General features: G+C 44.7%; 1 protein-coding gene across 3 annotated transcripts in view; it reads right to left on the minus strand.

The window, feature by feature from the left end:
• Positions 1–1,534: 1,534 nt before the first annotated feature.
• Positions 1,535–22,220, minus strand: part of LOC112229109 (drebrin) — a 129,258-nt gene continuing 108,572 nt past the window's right edge. For 2 of the 3 annotated variants that reach the window (XM_042309085.1, XM_042309084.1), the window contains exons 5-15: positions 21,117–21,266; positions 19,885–19,962; positions 19,315–19,466; positions 18,663–18,720; positions 17,886–17,939; positions 17,302–17,416; positions 15,208–15,336; positions 11,518–11,631; positions 5,824–6,272; positions 2,949–3,039; positions 1,535–2,099 (exon numbers count right to left, since the gene is read on the minus strand). In XM_042309085.1, the coding sequence (XP_042165019.1) occupies positions 2,047–2,099; positions 2,949–3,039; positions 5,824–6,272; positions 11,518–11,631; positions 15,208–15,336; positions 17,302–17,416; positions 17,886–17,939; positions 18,663–18,720; positions 19,315–19,466; positions 19,885–19,962; positions 21,117–21,266 (1,443 nt within the window). In that variant the 3' untranslated portion in view covers positions 1,535–2,046. The remainder of the gene's footprint in view (positions 2,100–2,948; positions 3,040–5,823; positions 6,273–11,517; positions 11,632–15,207; positions 15,337–17,301; positions 17,417–17,885; positions 17,940–18,662; positions 18,721–19,314; positions 19,467–19,884; positions 19,963–21,116; positions 21,267–22,220) is intronic. The other variant, XM_042309086.1, reaches the window with a different exon arrangement.

Here is a 22,220-nt window from a genome sequence, read left to right on the forward strand (position 1 = left end):
GGTTTATTTTCTTATTGCTTGTTGGTTCCCACTCAGAATTCTGTGGTAAGAGCACATAGCTATAACAACATATACCTGCTATAGAACTGTTCTATATCTATGGGTAAGAATGCCTGGATTGATATAGAATCAGATCTAAGGAGTGGCATCTCAGGAATGAAACTATAACCGTGAACAGTAATGATAAGAAACCTCCTGTAGATCAAATAAAGGAAGACTGGTCTATAAGCCATGTGGAGAGGGTTACATAAAGAAGCTAGAACCTGTTTCTAAACATTAGAGCAATAATACCGTTTAAAACCAGGCTTGATGATCAAAAGCATTTAGAAGGGCTCCTGGCAAAACTAATCCACCGGAATGGTTCTCATTTAGACTGTTAACAGTGAAATCAGAACCGAGAGAACTGGGTGAGATAATGAGATCTGTGCAAAAATAACACAGGGGTAGTCCAACAGTAGAATTACAATAGTACACAAAACGGTGCTGAGGCCATCTAGGGACGTGCATGTGAACGACATCATTTTAAAAGAAGGACGAGGAAAATAAATACACATGGAAATCAAAAGGGTGCATTTGTGTCATCTACTGCAAAGAAGGTATAGTGTTACAAAGCAGAGACTACTGTAGCAGCTCTAGAACCACCTTAGCACAAGACACACTGTTCTGTTCATAGTGCCACAATGTGTGACGAACGTCCTCATTCCCATCTGAGTGCTCTAGATACAGTCATTGCCTAGTTAACACTGAAGACAAAACAAGAGACTACCGCTATTGCCATGATTCAAAGATCCTGAATGTCAATTTATAGAACACTTCTAATAGGTAGAAAAATCATACTTATTTTCCCCATGTCAGATTTTTCTGCTGGGAGAGATGCCAACCAACACAACGATAACAAACTACAATAGATATTCCGTTTCAAAGTGACGTGGTACAGCACAAAACAAGTATTTCATATACCTCCCTTGTGTGTATCAGGGTCTTACTATGGGGTAGTACAACAGTACTGCTATCCCAGCCTGTAGTCTGATGTCTGCCACGCCTTCATCTGCCCCCCCCCATTGCCCCATGGACAAACTGAAACATCAAAGACTACAGGATTACACTAGGCACCACTCCTCTCTGATCCCACTCTCCCTCCTTCCCACCAGGCACCACTCCTCTCTGATCCCACTCTCCCTCCTTCCCACCAGGCACCACTCCTCTCTGATCCCACTCTCCCTCCTTCCCACCAGGCACCACTCCTCTCTGATCCCACTCTCCCTCCTTCCCACCAGGCACCACTCCTCTCTGATCCCACTCTCCCTCCTTCCCACCAGGCACCACTCCTCTCTGATCCCACTCTCCCTCCTTCCCACCAGGCACCACTCCTCTCTGATCCCACTCTCCCTCCTTCTCACCAGGCACCACTCCTCTCTGATCCCACTCTCCCTCCTTCCCACCAGGCACCACTCCTCTCTGATCCCACTCTCCCTCCTTCCCACCAGGCACCACTCCTCTCTGATCCCACTCTCCCTCCTTCCCACCAGGCACCACTCCTCTCTGATCCCACTCTCCCTCCTTCCCACCAGGCACCACTCCTCTCTGATCCCACTCTCCCTCCTTCCCACCAGGCACCACTCCCACTTTTATCCCCAACTACTGTAGCTACCCAGAACAAGGGAGAATGGAGGGGGAGGGTTGCTATACATTCTAATAGGCTACCTGTCTGGTACAGGGTGTTTAGTCTGCTGTAGAAGACACGTACATTCTGAAGAAAGTATTCCCCACTCCCCACTATTTACTCCGCATAACAAAAAAAGGAGAAATCAAAGAAAGAAAAAAAACACAAAACCAAGAGCTTATTATTAACCCATTAGCATCTTTAACAATAACTCAAAAACCTTTTCTGTGGCTAACATCAGTTTTTTTCCCCCTTCTAGAACATTTTACAATTTTTTTTAATGCAAGACTTGTTGTTGTTACTACTTTAAAAAAAGTCTGTTTCGTTGTTGATGATGCGTTGTTTCTGCTTCCCACCGCCAGGCCGGACTACTTCGCCATGGTCTAGTCGCTGTCTTCCATTACAGGGTCTGTGTCCCAGCATGTGATGTCGATCTCTGTACGCACAGGGCATAGATAAACATCCAGAAATACACTTGGTCAATGTTTGAAAAAACAAAAACAAACACACACACAAACTTTAATCTTTTTATCCAGGGTATCTTACAATATGTCAAATAAATGGGCAGAAACAACCACATACTATAACAATCAGCATCATAAGTCAGACTGTCTAAGTGTGATAGCAGTTCTTGAATAAAATAGTAACAACAACATGATTAGCCAAGCTGGTGATTGTTAAGGTACCATTTGTAAAGGGTTTATAAAGAGTTTATAATGATGTCGTTAATGGTTATTAAATTACTTGTAAACGCACTATAAACCATTAATTAATGGGTTATAACGCATAGTGTGATGTTGACCATTGGTCTGAAAACCAACCTTTTCTGTTCCTGGGACAGAGCACTAATGCATCACACCCAAGAGGGAGAAAATAACTTTTGTTTAACTGTCCAACCATTGAAAATGAGGCTGCATGATCATACACAAGGGTGCATATTATACGTGCATTTGTAAATGGATAATAACAGAAGGTAAATATTGGCTCACTTTTTGGTAAGCACTGACCAGTTAATTGCTCTATTTAGACCAAAGCATTAGAAGCGTTTATTAATGGTTTATCATGCATTTAGAAATGATTAAATAACCCTCAATTATCTAATTATAAACTATTCAAACACTTTACAAATGGTACCTTATTTTACAGTGTTACTACTTTTTCATATATTGATGTATTTCCAACAGACTAATCCTCACAGCTTTCAGGAAAAAAGGTTATTTGATGTTTAATCCTGACATGACGCGCTCTCTCTCTCTCTCTCTCTCTCTCGCTCTCCTTCTCTCACCTGGTGGCTTGTTATAAAACACTGACGTTGGGGTCATTTTAGCAGAGCATTTCTCCTCCTCCTGCGATTGGCTGAAGTAACCCTTGTTCGCCTGCACAGACAGGCAGGAAGGCAGGCAGGAAGGCAGGCAGGAAGGCAGGAAGGCAGGAAGGCAGGCAGAAACATTAGTAACAGTATTGTTTCTATGCATGCAGACATATAGACACACTATGCTCCTGCTGCAGTGCCTTCAGAAAGTAATCACACCTTTTGACTTTTTTAAAACATTTTGTTGTGTTACAAAATGGGATTACAATTATTTAATTGTAATTTTTAGTCAACAATCTACACAATACTCTAATTTCAAAGTAGAATAAATATATATATATTCTTTTGATTAAAATAAAATAAAACACTAATATATCTTCATTTGAAAAGTATTCAACCCCGAGTCAATACATGTTAGAATCATCTTTGGCAGTGATTACAGCTGATTACAGTCTTTCTGGGTAAGTCTCTAAGAGCTTTTCACACGTGGATCGTACAATATTTGCACATTATTCTTAAAACATGTCTTCAAGCTCTGTCAAGTTGGTTATTGATCACTGTTAAACAGCCATGTTCAAGTCTTTCCATAGATTTTCAAGACAATATAAGTCAAAAGTGTAACTAAGCCACTCGGGAACATTCAATGTTGTCTTGGTAAGCAACTTCAGTTGCTTAGCAGACTGTATATTTGGTCTTGTGTTTTAGGAAATTATCCTGCTGAAAGCTGAATTTGTCTACCAGTATCTGTTGGAAAGCAGACTGAAACAGGTTTTCCTGTAGTATTTTGCCTGTGCTTAGCTCTATTCGGTTTATTTTTATCCTAAAAAACTCCCTAGTCCTTGCCGATGACGAGCTGACGATGCTTGAAAATATGAAGATGCGTACTCAGCGATGTGTTGTGTTGGATTTGCCCCAAACATAACACCTTTATCCAGTAATTGTGTTTTTTATCTTTGCCACATTTTTGCAGTATTACTTTTGTGTCTCATTGCAAACCACATGCATGTTTTGGAATAATTGTATTATGTACAGGCTTCCTTGTTTTCACTCTGTTATTTATGTTAGTATTGTGGTGTGACTACAATGTTGTTGATCCATCCCCAGTTATCTCCTATCACAGCCATTAAACTGTTTTAAAATCCCCATTAGCCTCATGGTGAAATCCCTGAGCGGTTTCCTTCCTCTCTGGCAACTGCGTTGGGAAGGGCGCCTGTATCTTTGCAGTGACTGGATGTATTGATACACCATCCATTACTAACGGCACCATACTCAAAGGGATATTCAATGTGTGCTCTTTCTCTTTGCGAACCCTTGGAAAACCTCCCTGGTCTTTGTGGTTGAATCTCTGCTTAAAATTCACTGCTCGACTGAGGGACCTTACAAATAACTCACCCCTGCATATTGACTGGGTTCCGGTACCCACTGTACATAGCCTCGTTATTGTTATGTAAATGTATTGTGTTACTTTTGGATTTATTTAGTAAATATTTTATGAACTCTATTTCTTGAACTGCATTGTTGGTTAGGGCTTGTAAGTAAGCATTTCACTGTAAGGTCTACACTTCATTTTATTCGGCGCATGTTACATTTTTGTTTTTATTTGTATGTGTAGGGTACAAATATGGTGTACTCATTTAAAAATCATATTAAACACTATTATTGCACACAGAGTGATTCCATGCAACTTTGTATGTGACTTGTTAAGCACATTTATACTCCTGAACTTATTTAAGCTTGCCATAACAAAAGGTTTTAATAGTTATTGACTGAAGACATTTTTTTCATTTTTAATTCATTTGTAAACATTTAAAAAAAACTAAATTCCACTTTGACATTATGGGGTGTTGTGTGTAGATCACAAAAATCTCAATTTTATCCATTTTAAATTCAGTCTTTAAAGACATCAAATGTGGAAAAAGTCAAGGGGTGTGAATACTTTCTGAAGGCACTGTATATCACCGAGCCACTCTGTCCAAACAAATACTACATGTACAGTACAGTCAAGGTTATCTGGGGGCAATTTGTACCACAGATCATTCAGTACTATACTATCTGTTTATGGGTTGTTCATCTTTGTTCCAGATCAGGAACACAGAACAAACTTCCATCCTCTCTCTCCCAGGTGGCACCCACTAGTACTGATGTAGAATATTTTATTTATCTGTTATTTTACCAGGTAAGTTGACTGAGAACACATTCTCATCTGCAGCAACGACCTGGGGAATAGTTACAGGGGAGAGGAGGAATGAGCCAATTGTAAACTGGGGATTATTAGGTGACCGTGATGGTTTGAGGACAAGATTGGGAATTTAGCCAGGACACCGGGGTTAACACCCCTACTCTTACAATAAGTGCCATGGGATCTTTAATGACCTCAGAGAGTCAGGACACCCGTTTAACGTCCCATCCAAAAGACGGCACCCTACACAGGGCAGTGTCCCCAATCACTGCCCTGGGGCATTGGGATATTTTTTAGACGAGAGGAAAGAGTGCCTCCTACTGGCCCTCCAACACCACTTCCAGCAGCATCTGGTCTCCCATCCAGGAACTGACCAGGACCAACCCTGTTTAGCTTCAGAAGCAAGCCAGCAGAGGTATGCATTCACTGCCATCTTGTGGCACATAATATAATACTTATTTTTATAATGAATGATACAATACAGATAGTGCAGACAACATACCTTTGTTGTTGTGCAGCTGAGAAATGACATGCTGTATTGCTGTATTGGCAAAACGTCAACTTAATGGCATAAGTATAAGGGCAACTCCATGCATGTAAAGTACTGCCAAGTAATTTAGCTCAATATACTGTAATATGAGATAACATGACTACTGCTCCTCTCCTGACCTGAGTCCCTTCTTTGAGCAGGGTCTCCCCGTTGGTCATCAGCTGAGTATCATCTGAAGCGTGCTGCAGTGCTTGCTGGTAGCTCAGGGTCATATCGTGGGTCCCGGCCACATCCACTAGGCTGGAGGGCTCTTCCTCGACCCCCTCGGGACCCCCCGGGCAGAATGGTACATCCCCCATCTCGTCAAAGCTCAGCAGGGGCTGGGCTTGCCCTCCAGGGTGTGGGGCCTGAGAGGGGGCGATGCCAGTGGCAGGGCTGCTGTCCCATAGCTCCACCAGGGGGTCTGCGGTGGTGGGGGCAGGCAGAGGCCTGAAGCCTGAGAAGGGGTCATAGTCGTCCGGGGTTGAGGATGGGGGTTTGGAGTCTGTGCGGGTCTGGGGTGCCACGCTCTGAATGGGCTTGGTGGGGGTGGAGTCCTGGACCGGGCCTGGCTGTTGCTTGGGCTCACCTGGAGGGAAGGAAGGTAGAGAGAGAGGGAGGGAGGGGGACTGTTATTGATAACAGTCAAAACTTGTTATCAATAAGCCCTGATAGGACACAAAGCGAAACAGTCAGAAGATCATCAGTATGCCCTGTCATTCTAGTCACACAGTTCACAGATAATAAACTCCACTTACACATCGTTGCAGCAATAGAAAGACCACACTGTTTATTGATGCTCTTACAGTATACCTACAGTCCAAGATCTCTTAGGTCCACAACATGAATTACAGCTTAAACTTCAGAGACCACATGGACTCCTACGCAGTGATACCCTTGTGTTGTGTTCCTGTTACACTCATTGGTGTTCAGGTGGTGTACTTTAACACTGTCCACAGTACCAGAGTGCCACTGGAGACTAGAGACATGAGCAGGGGAAGCCCAGCCATCTGTGAAGGCAAATTAGGCCTGGGAAAATACACACAGTCCCAGGGTGTGTGTGTGTGCATGCGTGTCACTGGCGTAGCACACACCGCCGCAGCCCACACACGACAGGGGACCAATGAGCTTTGGGGGCACCCAACCCCCAAATGTTACATTTAATGGTGAATAACAATCTAACACAGGATGCAGTCGAAATAGCAATAGCCTTCAATTCCTACTTTATTGACTACCCTCCACTGGTTTCTTGGGCTCGGTGCTAGTAAATGACGCTCAACCTGTCTTCATCATAAGGGAGGTTTCTGAGTCAAAGGTGAACAAGGTGATTAGCTCACTAAAGAACTCTAAAGCCAAAGATATGTTTGGGCTGGACTCTACCTTTCTTAAAAACTACAAAGAGTCACTCATTGGTCCCATTACTAAGGTCACCAACGCATCTATTGGTCTCGGGTGTTTCCAAGGGTATGGAAGTCGGCCATAATAACGGCCATCTTTAAATCGGGCGACCCTGCTGACGTGAGTAACTACAGGCCCATTAGTATACTACCTGTGGTGTCAAAGGTTGTTGAAAAGTGTGTAGCAGAACAACTGATTGCCCACCTCAACAACAGCCCCTTCACATTACACTCCATGCAGTTTGGCTTCAGAGCGAAACACTCCACAGAAACGGCCAACTGTTTTCTTCTGGAAAATGTGAAGTTCAAGATGGACAAAGGGGGCATTGTTGGGGCTGTGTTTCTGGACCTAAGGAAGGCTTTTGATACTGTTAACCATGAGATTCTCATCACAAAATTGTCCAAGTTCAACTTTTCCCCGATGCCTTGAGATGGATGAAATCATACCTTGAAGGCAGAACTCAGTGTGTCAGAGTGAGCAATGAGCTGTCGCCCACTCTTAGCTATGATGTGGGCGTGCCCCAAGGGTCAATACTGGGGCCCCTCCTGTTCAGCCTGTACATTAATGATCTGCCTTCTGTCTGTACTGGGTCTGAAGTTCAAATGTATGCAAATGATACAGTGATATATGTGCATGCAAAGAGCAAACAACAAGCTGCACAAGAACTCACTACTGTAATGGTCCAGGTTACAAAGTGGCTCAGTGACTCGTGTTTGCATCTCAATGTGAAAAAAACTGTTTGCATGTTCTTCACAAAGAGGGCAACAGATGCTACTGAGCCAGAAGTCTATGTGTCAGGGGAGAAGCTCCAGGTGGTATGTGATTTTAAGTACCTTGGCATCATACTTGATTCCAACCTCTCTTTTAAAAAGCATGTGAAAAAGGTCATTTAGAAAACCAAATTCAACCTAGCTAATTTACGATTTATACAAAATTGTTTGACTACAGAGGAAGCAAATCTGTACTTCAAATCTATGATACTCCCCCACTTAACATACAGTTTGACTAGTTGGGACCAAGCTTGCTGTACAACATTAAAACCTATTCAGTCTGTCTACAAACAGGCTCTCAAAGTGCTTGATAGGAAGTCCAATAGCCATCATCACTGTTACATCCTCAGAAAGCATGAGCTCTTGAGTTGGGAAAATCTTGTGCAATACACCGACGCATGTCTTGTATTCAAGATCCTAAATGGCCTGGCTCCCCCTCCACTCAATATTTTTGTTAAACAGAAAACCCAGACATATGGCAGCAGATCCACAAGGTCTGCCATGAGAGGTGACTGTATAGTTCCCCTAAGGAAAAGCACCTTTAGTAAATCTGCATTCTCTGTGAGAGCTTCCCATGTCTGGAATACACTGCCATCAGACACACATAACTGCACCACATATCACACTTTTACAAAATGTATGAATACATGGCTAAAGGTCAATCAGATTTGTGAACATGGTCCCTAGCTGTGTGTTGCTGCTTTCCATGTTGTCTGTTGTCTGTAGCTTGTGAGGTGTGGAAACACTTTGTTGCTTTTATGAATTTTGTCTTGCTGCTTTTTGTTCTATGTTGCTCTGTCTGTATGCTATGTCTTGCTTGTTCTATGTTGCTCTGTCTGTATGCTATGTCTTGCTTGTCCTATGTTGCTCTGCCTGTATGCTATGTCTTGCTTGTCCTATGTTGCTCTGCATGTGCTCACTGCTCAATGATTGTCTATATTGTAATTGTTTTTAATAACCTGCCCAGGGACTGTGGTTGAAAATTAGCTGGCTAAAACCGGCACTATTACTGAAACATTAATTAATGTGCACTGTCCCTGTAAAAAAAAAATAAACTCAAATAAACTCCATTTCATTTTAGAGTCCTAAAGCAACTGAGGAAAAACTAAATTGCTACTGTGTATACAGTGGCTTGCGAAAGTATTCATCCCCTTGGCATTTTTCCTATTTTGTTGCCTTACAACCTGGATTTAAAATCTATTTTTTGGGGGGGTTTGTATAATTTGATTTATACAACATGCCTACCACTTTGAAGATATTTTTACATATTTTTTTTATTACATATGTTTTATTGTGAAACAAACAAGAAATAAGACAAAAAACAGAACACTTGAGTGTGCATAACTATTCATCCCCCCCAAGTCAATACTTTGTAGAGCCACCTTTTGCAGCAATTACAGCTGAAGTCTCTTGGGGTATGTCTCTATAAGCTTGGCACATCTAGCCACTGGGATTGTTTCCCATTCTTCAAGGCAAAACTACTCCAGCTCATTCAAGTTGGATGGGTTCCGCTGGTGAACAGCAATCTTTAAGTCATATCACAGATTCTCAATTGGATTGAGGTCTGCGCTTTGACTAGGCCATTCCAAGACATTTAAATGTTTTCCCCTTAAACCACTCGAGTGTTGCTTTAGCAGTATGCTTAGGGTCACTGTCCTGCTGGAAGGTGAACCTCCGTCCCAGTCTCAAATCTCTGGAAGACTGCAACAGGTTTCCTTCAAGAATTTCCCTGTATTTAGCGCCATCCATCATTCCTTCAATTCTGATCACTTTCCCAGTCCCTGCCGATGAAAAACATCCCTCGGGATGGTGCCCTCGGGATGATGAAAGGTGTTGGGTTTGCGCCAGACATAGCGTTTTCCTTGATGGCCAAAAAGCTCAATTTTAGTCTCATATGACGAGTGTACCTTCTTCCAAATGTTTGGGGAGTCTCTCACTTGGATCTTGGCAAACACCAAACATGGTTGCTTATTTTTTTCTTTAAGCAATGGCTTTTTTCTGGCCACTCTTCCATAAAGCCCAGTGCTGTGGAGTGTACGGCTTAAAGTGGTCCTGTGGACAGATACAATTGAAGTCGGAAGTTTACATACACTTAGGTTAAATGTCAGGAATTGTGAAAAACTGAGTTTAAATGTATTTGGCTAAGGTGTATGTAAACTTCCGAATTCAACTGTATGCCAATCTCCACTGTGGAGCTTTGCAGCTCCTTCAGGGTTATCTTTAGCCTCTTTGTTGCCTCTCTGATTAATGTCTGTGAGTTTTGGTGGGCAGCCCTCTCTTGGCAGGTTTGTTGTGTTGCCATATTCTTTCCATGTTTTAATAATGGATTCAAATGGTGCTCCGTGGGATGTTCAAAGTTTCGGATATTTTTTTGTAACCCAACCCTGATCTGTACTTCTCCACAACTTTGTCCCTGACCTGTTTGGAGAGCTCCTTGGTCTTCATGGTGCCGCTTGCTTGGTGGTGCCCCTTGCTTAGTGGTGTTGCACACTCTGGGGCCTTTCAGAACAGGTGAGATCATGTGACAGATCATGTGACACTTAGATTGCACACAGCTGGACTTTATTTAGCTAATGATGTGACTTCTAAAGGTAATTGGTTGCACCGGATCTTATTTAGGGGCTTCATAGCAAAGGGGATGAATACATATTTTCTGTTTTTTACATTTTTTTTTTTTTTTTTTAAAGTTCTTTTTTTTCATTTCACTTCACCAATTTTGACTATTTTGTGTTTGTCCATTACATGAAATCCAAATAAAAATCCATTTAAATTACAGGTTGTAATGCAACAAATTAGGAAAAACGGCAAAGGGGGATGAATACTTTTGCAAAGCACTGTACCACCTGAATGAAGAAGAAAATGTTATATTTTTGTCAACTCCGTAAAACATCCACTAGTTCCGATTTTTGTCTAACGTCAGCTTCATCAGAGTGCTTAAAGATCTGATAAAATTGTTGTTTTTATTGGGGATTTTCACATCAATAATTTTCCATATTTTACAAATGTTTGTATTGAACTTTTATTTTTATATGCAAAAATATATCTGTTTTGAGTATCTGTGGTCAACTCTGTCATTGATGGAGTCAAAATTGTTTGGTTAATATATAAAAAAATGTAATCACTGTTCTGCAACATATGCTTAATTTTTTTGTGTATTTGCTGTGCTTTTTAAACGTTTTTTAAAAAGTTCTACATCTAGAAAAAAAAACATGCCAAAAATGCTAATGAAATTTGCCCTGGAGCATTTTATAGTGCTATAAACAAAACAAAAGAAGTTTGGAGATTTGTATTACATATTTGAATAATCTAATGTTAGAATTAAGGCCTTTAAATACTTGTTGGACAATAATTGTAAAAATTAAATGCCTTTTATGGTGTCTAATGGAGTTGACATGAATCCAGTTTGTGAAATGTTTTTAATTAGGATGTTGTTCCTTTACATGGTGTAATAGCTGTAAAGGAACGTGTGAATGTGTGTGCCCGCTGTCTTTGTTTGTCTGGGATGAAGGATATCCAACAGAGTAAGTGCTCTCAATGACTTTCAATGCTAACATTAGCCATGTACAAAGTAGCCTATAGCAACATAATCAAACAAAATTCAAGGATTTAAGTCCTCATAAATTCCTCAGGCTTACCCCAGTATAACCCAACTCTGCCTAATCTTACCCCACTCGTTCCGGCTGTCATCCTCCGCCTCCTGGATGGGTGTGGTGACTATTTTGGGGATTGGCGTTGAGGACGTTCCCATACTGTGATCTAAGCTCCCTTCATCATCGCCATCTGGAGGAATATCAGAAAGTGTACACCATAACAACTTCAAACCATCACCACCAAACATCAACATCGCACAATCATATCAATCCCAATCAAAATGCCACCAAACAATGAAATCACTAACAGAATGAAAATACTGTACCACCCAACAATCAAATCACCAACACATTCAAAATGTTACCAAACACAGACAAAATGCCACCACAAAATCACATGAACACAATTAAAATAACACCATTGGTCACAATGAGCAGTCAGGCTAGCCTGAACACTGCATTCAATTTCAACCACAATGGCGTGGTTATTTGTTTCCAGGATTGACTTGAATGGTGCAACAGCAACTGTGGCAGAGCATTACTGCTAAAGCTCAAATGTAGCTGGGGATGAGATCATGTGACGTAACATCACTGGTGATGGTGAAGCGTGGGTCCTTTCCATCAGGCATTTCAGCAAATACACTGGCCAAAAGTATGTGGACACGTGTTCGTCGAACATCTCATTTCAAAATCATGGGCATTAATATGGAGTTGGTCTCACCTTTCCTACTATAACAGCCTCCACTCTTCTGGGAAGGCTTTCCACTAGATATTGGAAAATGTCTGTGGGGACTTGCTTCCATTAAGCCACAAGAGCATTAGTGAGGTCGGGCACTGATGTTGGGCGATTAGGCCTGGCTCGCAGTCGAAGTTCCAATTCATCCCAAAGGTGTTTGATGGGGTTGAGGTCAGGGCTCTGTGGAGGCCAGTCAAGTTCTACCACACCGATCTCAACAAACCATTTCTGTATGGACCTCACTTTGTGCACGGGGGCATTGTCATGCTGAAACAGGAAAGGGCCTTCCCCAAACTGTTGCCACAAAGTTGGACTGCCAGATGGTGAAGTGTGATTCATCACTCCAGAGAACGCGTTTCCACAGCTCCAGAATCCAATGGCGGCGAGCTTTTCACCACTCCAGCAGACTGTTGGGACTGCGCATGGTGATCTTAGTCTTGTGTGTGGCTGCACGGCCATGGAAACCCATTTCATGAAGCTCCCGTCGAACAGTTTTTGTGCTGACGTTGCTTCCAGAGGCAGTTTGGAACTCTGTAGTCAGTGTTGTAACCGAAGACAGGTGATTTTTATGCAATACGCGCTTCAGCAATCGGCGGTCCTGTTCTGTGAGCTTGTGTGGTCTACCACTTGCTCCTAGACGTTTCCACTTCACAATGACTGCACTTACAGTTGACCGGGGCAGCTCTAGCAGGGCAGGAATTTGACAAACTGACTTGTTGGAAAGGTGGCATCCTATGACAGTGCAACGTTGAAAGTCACTGAGTTCTTCAGGAAGGACATTCTACTGCCAATGTTTGTCTTTGGAGTTTGCATGGCTGTGTGCTCGATTTTATACACCTGTCAGCAATGGGTGTGGCTGAAATAGCTGAATCCACTAATTCAAAGGGGTGTCCACATACTTTTGTATATATGGTGTAGAAGTAACACAGTAGAGCAATAGCAGCAGTAGTGTCAATCCCATGCATGAGCTGCAGCAACAGTACTCCATATGGGCTATATCAGCTCTCCACTACAATACAGTACATGGACTTCAATAAGTACTGTAGCTAGAAGTTGCCCCTAACCACTAATACAGGATCAGATATCCAATGATTATGGTTAGGAATGGCAAAGTCATCTGATCTGAGATTTGTGGTTAGGGGAATCTTCAGCACCTCAAGCAATACTACCCTCTGATAAAGATCTTCACGGTGATGCTGTTTGTCTTTAAACAGTGAATTCACTTTTGGGAGCAGCAATACTCAGTGCAGGATTCCTTTTTTTTGATTGACTGATTTAATCAGTCAAGACATAAAAACTGCCCCAGTATACATTTTGGGTGTGTGTAAAGTCCATTAAAAGCTGATGATTCTCTGCTGTCTGTATGTACTTTGCAAAGAATGAGGGCGCATCTGGATGAGAAACAAAGAATATCCACTCAACGAATAAACCCCGGCAAACACATTATACAGGCTGATACACCAAACACACTCCCCTTCAATTCAATTAGGACCAGGAACTACAAACACAATAACAGAACATGCTCTAGTAATTACTAAGAGCCAAGGCATGAACAAGCAAACCAACAATAATGACCAACATCACTGACTGGAAACAACAGGACATAGAGATGAATGACCCTATGTGACTGCTCATTATATATATATTGACAGCAGCATCTTGCTTGGGTGGACTTGCCATTTCCTTTGAAATCGAGGGCTCTTTAAATACGAAAGAGAATAGAGGAGGATAGAATATTGCCTCGTCCTCATCAACGCTGAACCATTTATAAACAGTTTCAATTTAAGGGGTCAATACACTGAGGTGAAAAGGTCATGATGGTGGTATAGGAATCAATTTTCATTTAAACTCCTTTCATGACTTAGCTGATGGATGGAACTACTAGGACCTGGTTGGATCTAGTAGGAGCTGGTTAGAACTAGCTGGAACTGGTTAGAACTGGTTGGCCACCCTTACACAGACACAGACACAACATTAGGAAACAATTACAGTACAATTTTTGGTACAATACTCTACATAAGTCAGGGGTAACATCCATTTACTGCATGGACACACAGGGCCCACAGGGTACGCAACACAGTTCCTGAGACCACGGGCAGCTCGATAACGACGGAACACACACTCACAGGTCATTCGTCAGGAGGTACGCAAGGTGTGTGTGCGGACGGAGAAACGGGGCAGGGATGATGGGTAGATGGGGGTAAAGGTGGATACGCAGTAAGATTGGCAAAACAAATAATGGAGCATGGAACCTATGCAGGTTTCTATTATTCTCCTCCATTTCTCCTTCTCTCCTCCAGGGGAAAACCTGCCCTATAGGGTTCACTAGGACTTTTCCCTGAACCATCCTACCCTCATCTCCACAACCCTGGATAAAAGATCAGTCAGATAAATATGGTGACCGAGAGGGATCATGGAGTAAACATCATTGGCGTGTGGAAGACTGAAGGCGGTTGACAAGATAGTGTGTTAGTAAGTTAGGGTAGTTTGTACACAGATTCATTTGTAAAAGGAGATATGAGGCACTAAGTAGTAGGCAGAACTAAGGGTCATGATCAACTCCACTCTTTGATATAAGCTGCCATCATCAGCAAGACAACTAAAAGCAAACTGCATCAGAGTGGGTGTAGAGAGAGAGAGGCCAAACCAGGAGAGTGCTGACTGACTGAGACACAGCCTTTAGTGGAGAACAGGATCTGCCATCACACCGGAAGTGTTTTTAGCACACTGCACAGCCACCCATCTCCTACAGACAGTACCAATCTGGTCTACTTTACCATGGAGATATCTAATTCAGGCTCTACAAGGACTCACAATAAAATACAGCACGTCAAGCCCAGGTTAGCTAACAGTAGGTAGCCAAAGTTGAGCTCTGAGCTAGTGGGGGGTAGGTGGTATGGTGCAGGAGAGGGGGCTGAGTTTGTTACAGCAGCTTCAGGGGATGATTTGGGGTGACAGGGGGCGTGTCCTCTACTGTGGTAATGTGAGGGTAGGGGGGCCTCCCTGCTCCTCCTCCTGTCCAGTACCTACCGGGTGCAGTGGGCTGCAGCCTTGCGTGAGGTGGGGTGCGGAGGGGGGGCGGACTGGGCTCGCTGGGACTGTGCTGCTGCTTCAAAAACGGGCTGTCCAAACGGCCTGGTAACGGGCTGTCCAAACGGCCTGACAAGAGACAGGGCCCAGGGTGGTGACACACACACAGACGCGGGGAGGACAGGGAAAGACGAGAGAGTGATAGAGGGACACAGAGAAAAGAGAGACAGGGCCCAGGGTGGTGACACACACACACACACATACAGACGCGGGGAGGACAGGGAAAGACGAGAGAGGGAGAGAGTGATAGAGGGACACAGAGAAAAGAGAGACAGGGCCCAGGGTGGTGACACACACACACACATACAGACGTGGGGAGGACAGGGAAAGACGAGAGAGGGAGAGAGTGATAGAGGGACACAGAGAAAAGAGAGACAGGGCCCAGGGTGGTGACACACACACATACAGACGTGGGGAGGACAGGGAAAGACGAGAGAGGGAGAGAGTGATAGAGGGACACAGAGAAAAGAGAGACAGGGCCCAGGGTGGTGACACACACACACACATACAGACGCGGGGAGGACAGGGAAAGACGAGAGAGGGAGAGAGTGATAGAGGGACACAGAGAAAAGAGAGACAGGGCCCAGGGTGGTGACACACACACACACACACATACAGACGCGGGGAGGACAGGGAAAGACGAGAGAGGGAGAGAGTGATAGAGGGACACAGAGAAAAGAGAGACAGGGCCCAGGGTGGTGACACACACACACACACACATACAGACGCGGGGAGGACAGGGAAAGACGAGAGAGGGAGAGAGTGATAGAGGGACACAGAGAAAAGAGAGACAGGGCCCAGGGTGGTGACACACACACACACACATACAGACGTGGGGAGGACAGGGAAAGACGAGAGAGGGAGAGAGTGATAGAGGGACACAGAGAAAAGAGAGACAGGGCCCAGGGTGGTGACACACACACACACATACAGACGTGGGGAGGACAGGGAAAGACGAGAGAGGGAGAGAGTGATAGAGGGACACAGAGAAAAGAGAGACAGGGCCCAGGGTGGTGACACACACACATACAGACGTGGGGAGGACAGGGAAAGACGAGAGAGGGAGAGAGTGATAGAGGGACACAGAGAAAAGAGAGACAGGGGAGAGTAGAAGGAATACAGGAAGGAGAAAGTCAAGATAAAACGAGGCAAGGCCCAGGAGGATCCCCAGTGAGAAGTGAAGGGTTGTGGGAGGATGGGTATGGTCCCATAGAAACCCAATAGTGAGGACAGAATAGAAGAAGAGACGCTCAAGAGTGGATCCAAAGAACAGAGGGAGACACCGGACGAATAAAACGAACGGATGGATGGATGAATGGAGAGACGGATGACAAGACAAATGGATGCACAACCATGAATGAAATCAAAGAGACATATAAAGAAGAGGGAGAGTCGTTAGTGTGGTAATGCCACTGTGGACAAAGCAGGCAGTAGTAGAAGCACGGCACCAAGCTCATTAACGATGGAGGAAGGAACATGGATTCAGTTCAGTATGTTAAGATGGAATGAACACAGAGACTTTCTCCAATAGTGAAAATATCCTGTTGCTTCTAGACAAAAACAGATATTGTTTCAGGGAGATTCTTTGGGTTTGCAGGTGGAGAGGAGAGACAGTGTGTTGTCTTGTTCAGAGACCCTCACTGAGTCAGGCACTTGTTCCAATCTCCATCCACTCCAACTGGCTCCTTGGTACCACTTGTTTTCCGTATCTATGTAGCCTGCAAGGGATAACTGTTACAGCAGTCCATCTTCATCTTCCTCTGTCTTCAACTGGATTACTTCTCATCTTAGTCTGAATTCTACTCCAACTGTTCTCCTGCCTTCCAGATCTCTGTGGTATACCCAGGTGTCTAGGTCCAACAGGCTCTGTCCACTCATACACAGTGATGACAGACACACTGGTGACATATAGTAGAGTACAGGGACTGAGGCCTGTGAGGAGGTGAATGACAGGACAAATGGTGGTCAGGTGACCCAAACCCTCCCTCTCTTCCTCCCTCCCTCCTTCCATCTCCTCCGTCTTCCTGGTCTTACCGGTCCTGTGGCTAGAGACAGGGGAGATGTCCAAACCAGTAGCCACAGCCTTCTCCTTCTGCTTAAAGAACTCCCTGGGGTTGTCTGCCCGCTGGGCAATGAGGGCTTTCGCCTCCTGTCAACAAACATACATACAGTACAACGTTAGACACATAGAGCACCACCCCCGCCCCAGCACCCCCACCCCACACACACACACACACACACACACACACACACACACACACACACACACACACACACACACACACACACACACACACACACACACACAAGATACTCATCGCACATAGGTGATACACTCACACCACAAATGCACGTAGGAGCACACACACTCAGACAGAATTGACCTTACACACAGAGAGCCAGAGACAAATATCCCAGTGTAGCCTGACTGGTCCCACTAACACAGATCCAAAGCCCAGGAGTGCTACTGTCACAATGACACATATATACAGGTCAGGAGTCTGGGCTACACTCTACTTTACTCTCTCAGTCTCAGCCTACTAACACTAGAGAGGCACAGAATAGGATATACAGAGTTGATTTCCCCCCCCCATTGGGACTGATAGTCTGAAACCCACCTCCACTTCAGACTCCTTCTCCTTCTCCAGGTCCTCATAGCTAGGTTCTGCTGTCTGCAGAGAGAGAGAGAGAGAGAGAGATGGGTACAAGGAAACAGCCTACAAAGTAATTCCATTCTCACAGCATGGCAGCCATTACAAAATCACAGAAGTTCAAGCTGGCATTTTCAAAGTGATCTGAAAGCAGAAGTATTGTTTTCGAAGGAAGTGAGAGTCTTAAAATATCGATGGCTCTTGTGGAATGGTAAAAGGAAGGAGAGAAGTGAAAACATTGTACGGTCCAATATCTGGAGAATAAATCTTCTTGTGTCATGTCGTGCCAGGGCTGAAATTATTAATGTTGATGCTACTATTGAATTAAAGTTGGATTTTTAAAAACAGGATAATGAAATAGAACTCTTGTTTCTTAATATTTCTTCCCAGACAATATCAATGATGCATTATGACTAGTCTTGAAATGAGATCAGAAATGTTCTCTAAAAGCAGACTGCCTCTTTCAGTGGTGGCAAGACCCTCTTTGACATGGAACAGAGAATACACATAATGCTCTGGCGCACGCACACACACGCACACACACACACACACACACACACACACACACACACACGCACGCACGCACGCACGCACGCACGCACGCACGCACGCACGCACGCACGCACGCACGCACGCACGCACGCACACACACACACACACACACACACACACACACACACACACACACACACGCACACACACACGCACACACACACGCACACACACACACACACACACACTTACTACGAGGGGCTGGTTCCGTGTCCTGTCTTTGGCCTCCTCTTCCTCCTGTATCTTCTTTCTGCTCCACATGGACCACACAGAGTTACCACATGGACCAAAAGCACCAGAGTTACCACATGGACCACATGGACCATGGACCAAAAGCACCAGAGTTACCACATGGACCAAAAGCACCAGAGTTACCACATGGACCAAAAGCACCAGAGTTACCACATGGACCAAAAGCACCATGGACCAAAAGCACCAGAGTTACCACATGGACCAAAAGCACCAGAGTTACCACATACAGAGTTACCACATGGACCAAAAGCACCAGAGTTACCACATGGACCAAAAAAAGCACCAGAGTTACCACATGGACCAAAAGCACCAGAGTTACCACATGGACCAAAAGCACCAGAGTTACCACATGGACCAAAAGCACCAGACCATGGACCAAAAGCACCAGAGTTACCACATGGACCAAAAGCACCAGAGTTACCACATGGACCAAAAGCACCAGAGTTACCACATGGACCAAAAGCACCAGAGTTACCACATGGACCAAAAGCACCAGAGTTACCACATGGACCAAAAGCACCAGAGTTACCACATGGACCAAGCACCAGAGTTTCCATGATCCAACACACTACCCATAAGTCACTGAGCCCACCTGTGTTCCTCGATCTGCCGCTCCCTCTCACGGTACCTCTTCTCTCTATCCTCCTGCTCCTTCCTTTCCAGCTCCATCCTCTCCTCCTCGAAGCGTTGCCTCTCCTCCGCAACCTTCTTCCTCTCCTCCTCCTTTCTCAACTCTTCCTCACGCTGGTAAACACAAAAGACAGAAATATATTTCAACATTTGTTCAATACTTCAATAACCAATTAGTCACAATATAAAACATCAATGACTAAAATGTGAAACAGAACATCTGGCTTTGGTCCTTCTATTGAGCAAAATCAACACAAACTAAGAGAGCAGAGGATGTCATATCTCATTTGAGTCTGTCTCATTGGCTTGTGGCGTTGCTTCTGGAAGACGGGGGACATTTTTTGACTTTGTTTAGATCCTACTCCTACACACTCCAATTGAAACCACTATTCATGCTATCATTCCTAGTCTGAGGAAAAGGTAGAGAAAACAGATAACAGTGCTGCTCTTCTTGCCTCCAGAGTCCTTGTCCCAGCCCTCCATCACTTCTTTCCTCCCTCCTGACGTTAGCGGGAATCATGTTTATTCCTACCTTGGCTTGTTCCCAGAATTCCTCTCTATTGATCTTCTTCATCTCAATCTCTGCGTTGGTTTTGGTGTACACGGTGCCCTGGACATCCGCCCAATAGGGAGAGAGGAAAGGAGAGAGGAGAGAGGAAGGGGAAGTGGTTGGTTACAACCATTAGTCAGAGAACCATGGCACACACACACACACACACACAGCTCAGGGTCAGCGTCTGCTATAGTACAATTACTGTGCCCTCCAAATCCTATTGCACCACACCACCCGTAACCAACAGGGTCAGACTAGACATATAGTGTCATATTTCTGTTCGACACACAATTACCGTATCACTTATTGTGCACCATTGCCTGGATATGATTTATATGGAGTTATATAACTTTAACTTCTATATTATGAACAGCTTGTACTTGAACCCTTTAGGTGCGGGCCTTAAAGATAGATATTATCCACAAGGTAGCCTGTTCAAAAGTGCCAGTGTGACATTGTAAAACCCTGTGACGCAATACATTTAGTTTGTTTGTTAATCTACAGTATATATCATTCTTTAAACTCAAGGAATTTACCTCAGCTTAATGTCGTCATGTTTTGTTAGCACTGTAGACTGTAGACACTGTAGACGATCCATCAGAATGTAATGTACCTTTAGCGCAGCGGCTAGCCTAACGTCCTGGTTCAGTTGTGTCCAGATACGCAGAGAAAGAATGAGGAAGGAGCCTGCTAGCTGTCCAGCTGAGAGACTCATTTCTTATGGACCATCTGATACATAGTAAGGCCCATTGTTGAAGTTCCTAAACATGAACAATGCCTCGCTCTCAGAGGGCCTCTCCAATGCTCTCTCTCTTTCTCTCTCTCCCCCTCTCTCCCCCTCTCCCTTTATCTCTGTCTCTCTCTCCCTCTGTCGTCTCTCTCTCCCTCTCTCTCCTCTAAAACAGTAACATGACTGTGGCCTTGTGTCACACATCACACTAATAGAGAGCTCTTTCACAGACTACTTGTTTTGACCTATGTCGTAACACCCCCTCCTCTCCTGCCAGGCTCCATCTCGCTGTCCCTTTAACCTCTCTCTCAAGGCATCTCTCTATCCCTCCACCTCCCTCTCCGTCATTGTATCCCTTCTCTGGTTCCATCTCTCTACTCCTTCCAATCCCCTCTCTCCATCTTATCCTCCATCTCTCCCCCTCCACCTCACACCCCCTCCATCTCTTCCATCCCTCCCCCATCTGCCCCCTCTCTCTTACCACTCCATCCTCTCCATTCTCCTCCTCTCTGGTTCTCAGCCGGCTGAGGACGGGGCTGGCTACCGAAGCCATCCCATTTGTCAGTCTCTGTCCAATGGCAGATGGTTCAATGTCCTCCATGGTGCTGGCGTTGATGATGACGTTGACTCCCTGCGGGCAAAAACGCACCTTCAATGGAAGTATACTTTTCCCCTTTAAATGGCTTGTGTGAGATGGTATCCCACGGTAAAAGGAGCAGGCTCTCAGAGGTTATGTGGAGGTTATATTTGCGTCAGACTGCAGGGCACATGGAGCACAAGCCTCCTCAGACTACTTTTGATTGGGGCAATGTGCACACACATCACTCACTAGCTTTAGACCCACAGAACACATGGCTGGAAAGAGAAAAGTGGTTATGTCATGTTCAGAGAGGAGGGAGGGGAAGAAAGAGAGAGAGCGACAGGAAGGAAGAGAGAGAGAGGGACAGGAAGGAAGAGAGAGAGGGAGAGGAAGAGAAGAGAGAGAGGGGGAAGGAAGAGAGAGAGGGAGAGGAAGGAAGAGAGAGAGGGACAGGAAGGAAGAGAGAGGGACAGGAAGGAAGAGAGAGAGAGGGACAGGAAGGAAGAGAGAGAGGGAAAGGAAGGATGAGAGAGAGGGACAGGAAGGAAGAGAGAGAGGGACAGGAAGGAAGAGAGAGAGGGACAGGAAGGAAGAGAGAGAGAGGGACAGGAAGGAATAGAGAGAGAGGGACAGGAAGGAAGAGAGAGAGAGAGGGACAGGAAGAAAGAGAGAGAGGGACAGGAAGAGAGAGAGAGAGGGACAGGAAGGAAGAGAGGGAGAGAGAGGGAGAGGAAGGATGAGAGAGAGGGACAGGAAGGAAGAGAGAGAGGGACAGGAAGGAAGAGAGAGAGGGACAGGAAGGAAGAGAGAGCGAGAGGGACAGGAAGGAAGAGAGAGAGGGAGAGGAAGGATGAGAGAGAGGGACAGGAAGGAAGAGAGAGCGAGAGGGACAGGAAGGAAGAGAGAGAGGGAGAGGAAGGATGAGAGAGAGGGACAGGAAGGAAGAGAGAGAGAGAGAGGGACAGGAAGGAAGAGAGAGAGAGGGACAGGAAGGAAGAGAGAGCG

Source organism: Oncorhynchus tshawytscha, linkage group LG30, assembly GCF_018296145.1.
Source record: "Oncorhynchus tshawytscha isolate Ot180627B linkage group LG30, Otsh_v2.0, whole genome shotgun sequence".
Taxonomy (NCBI): Eukaryota; Metazoa; Chordata; class Actinopteri; order Salmoniformes; family Salmonidae; genus Oncorhynchus; species Oncorhynchus tshawytscha.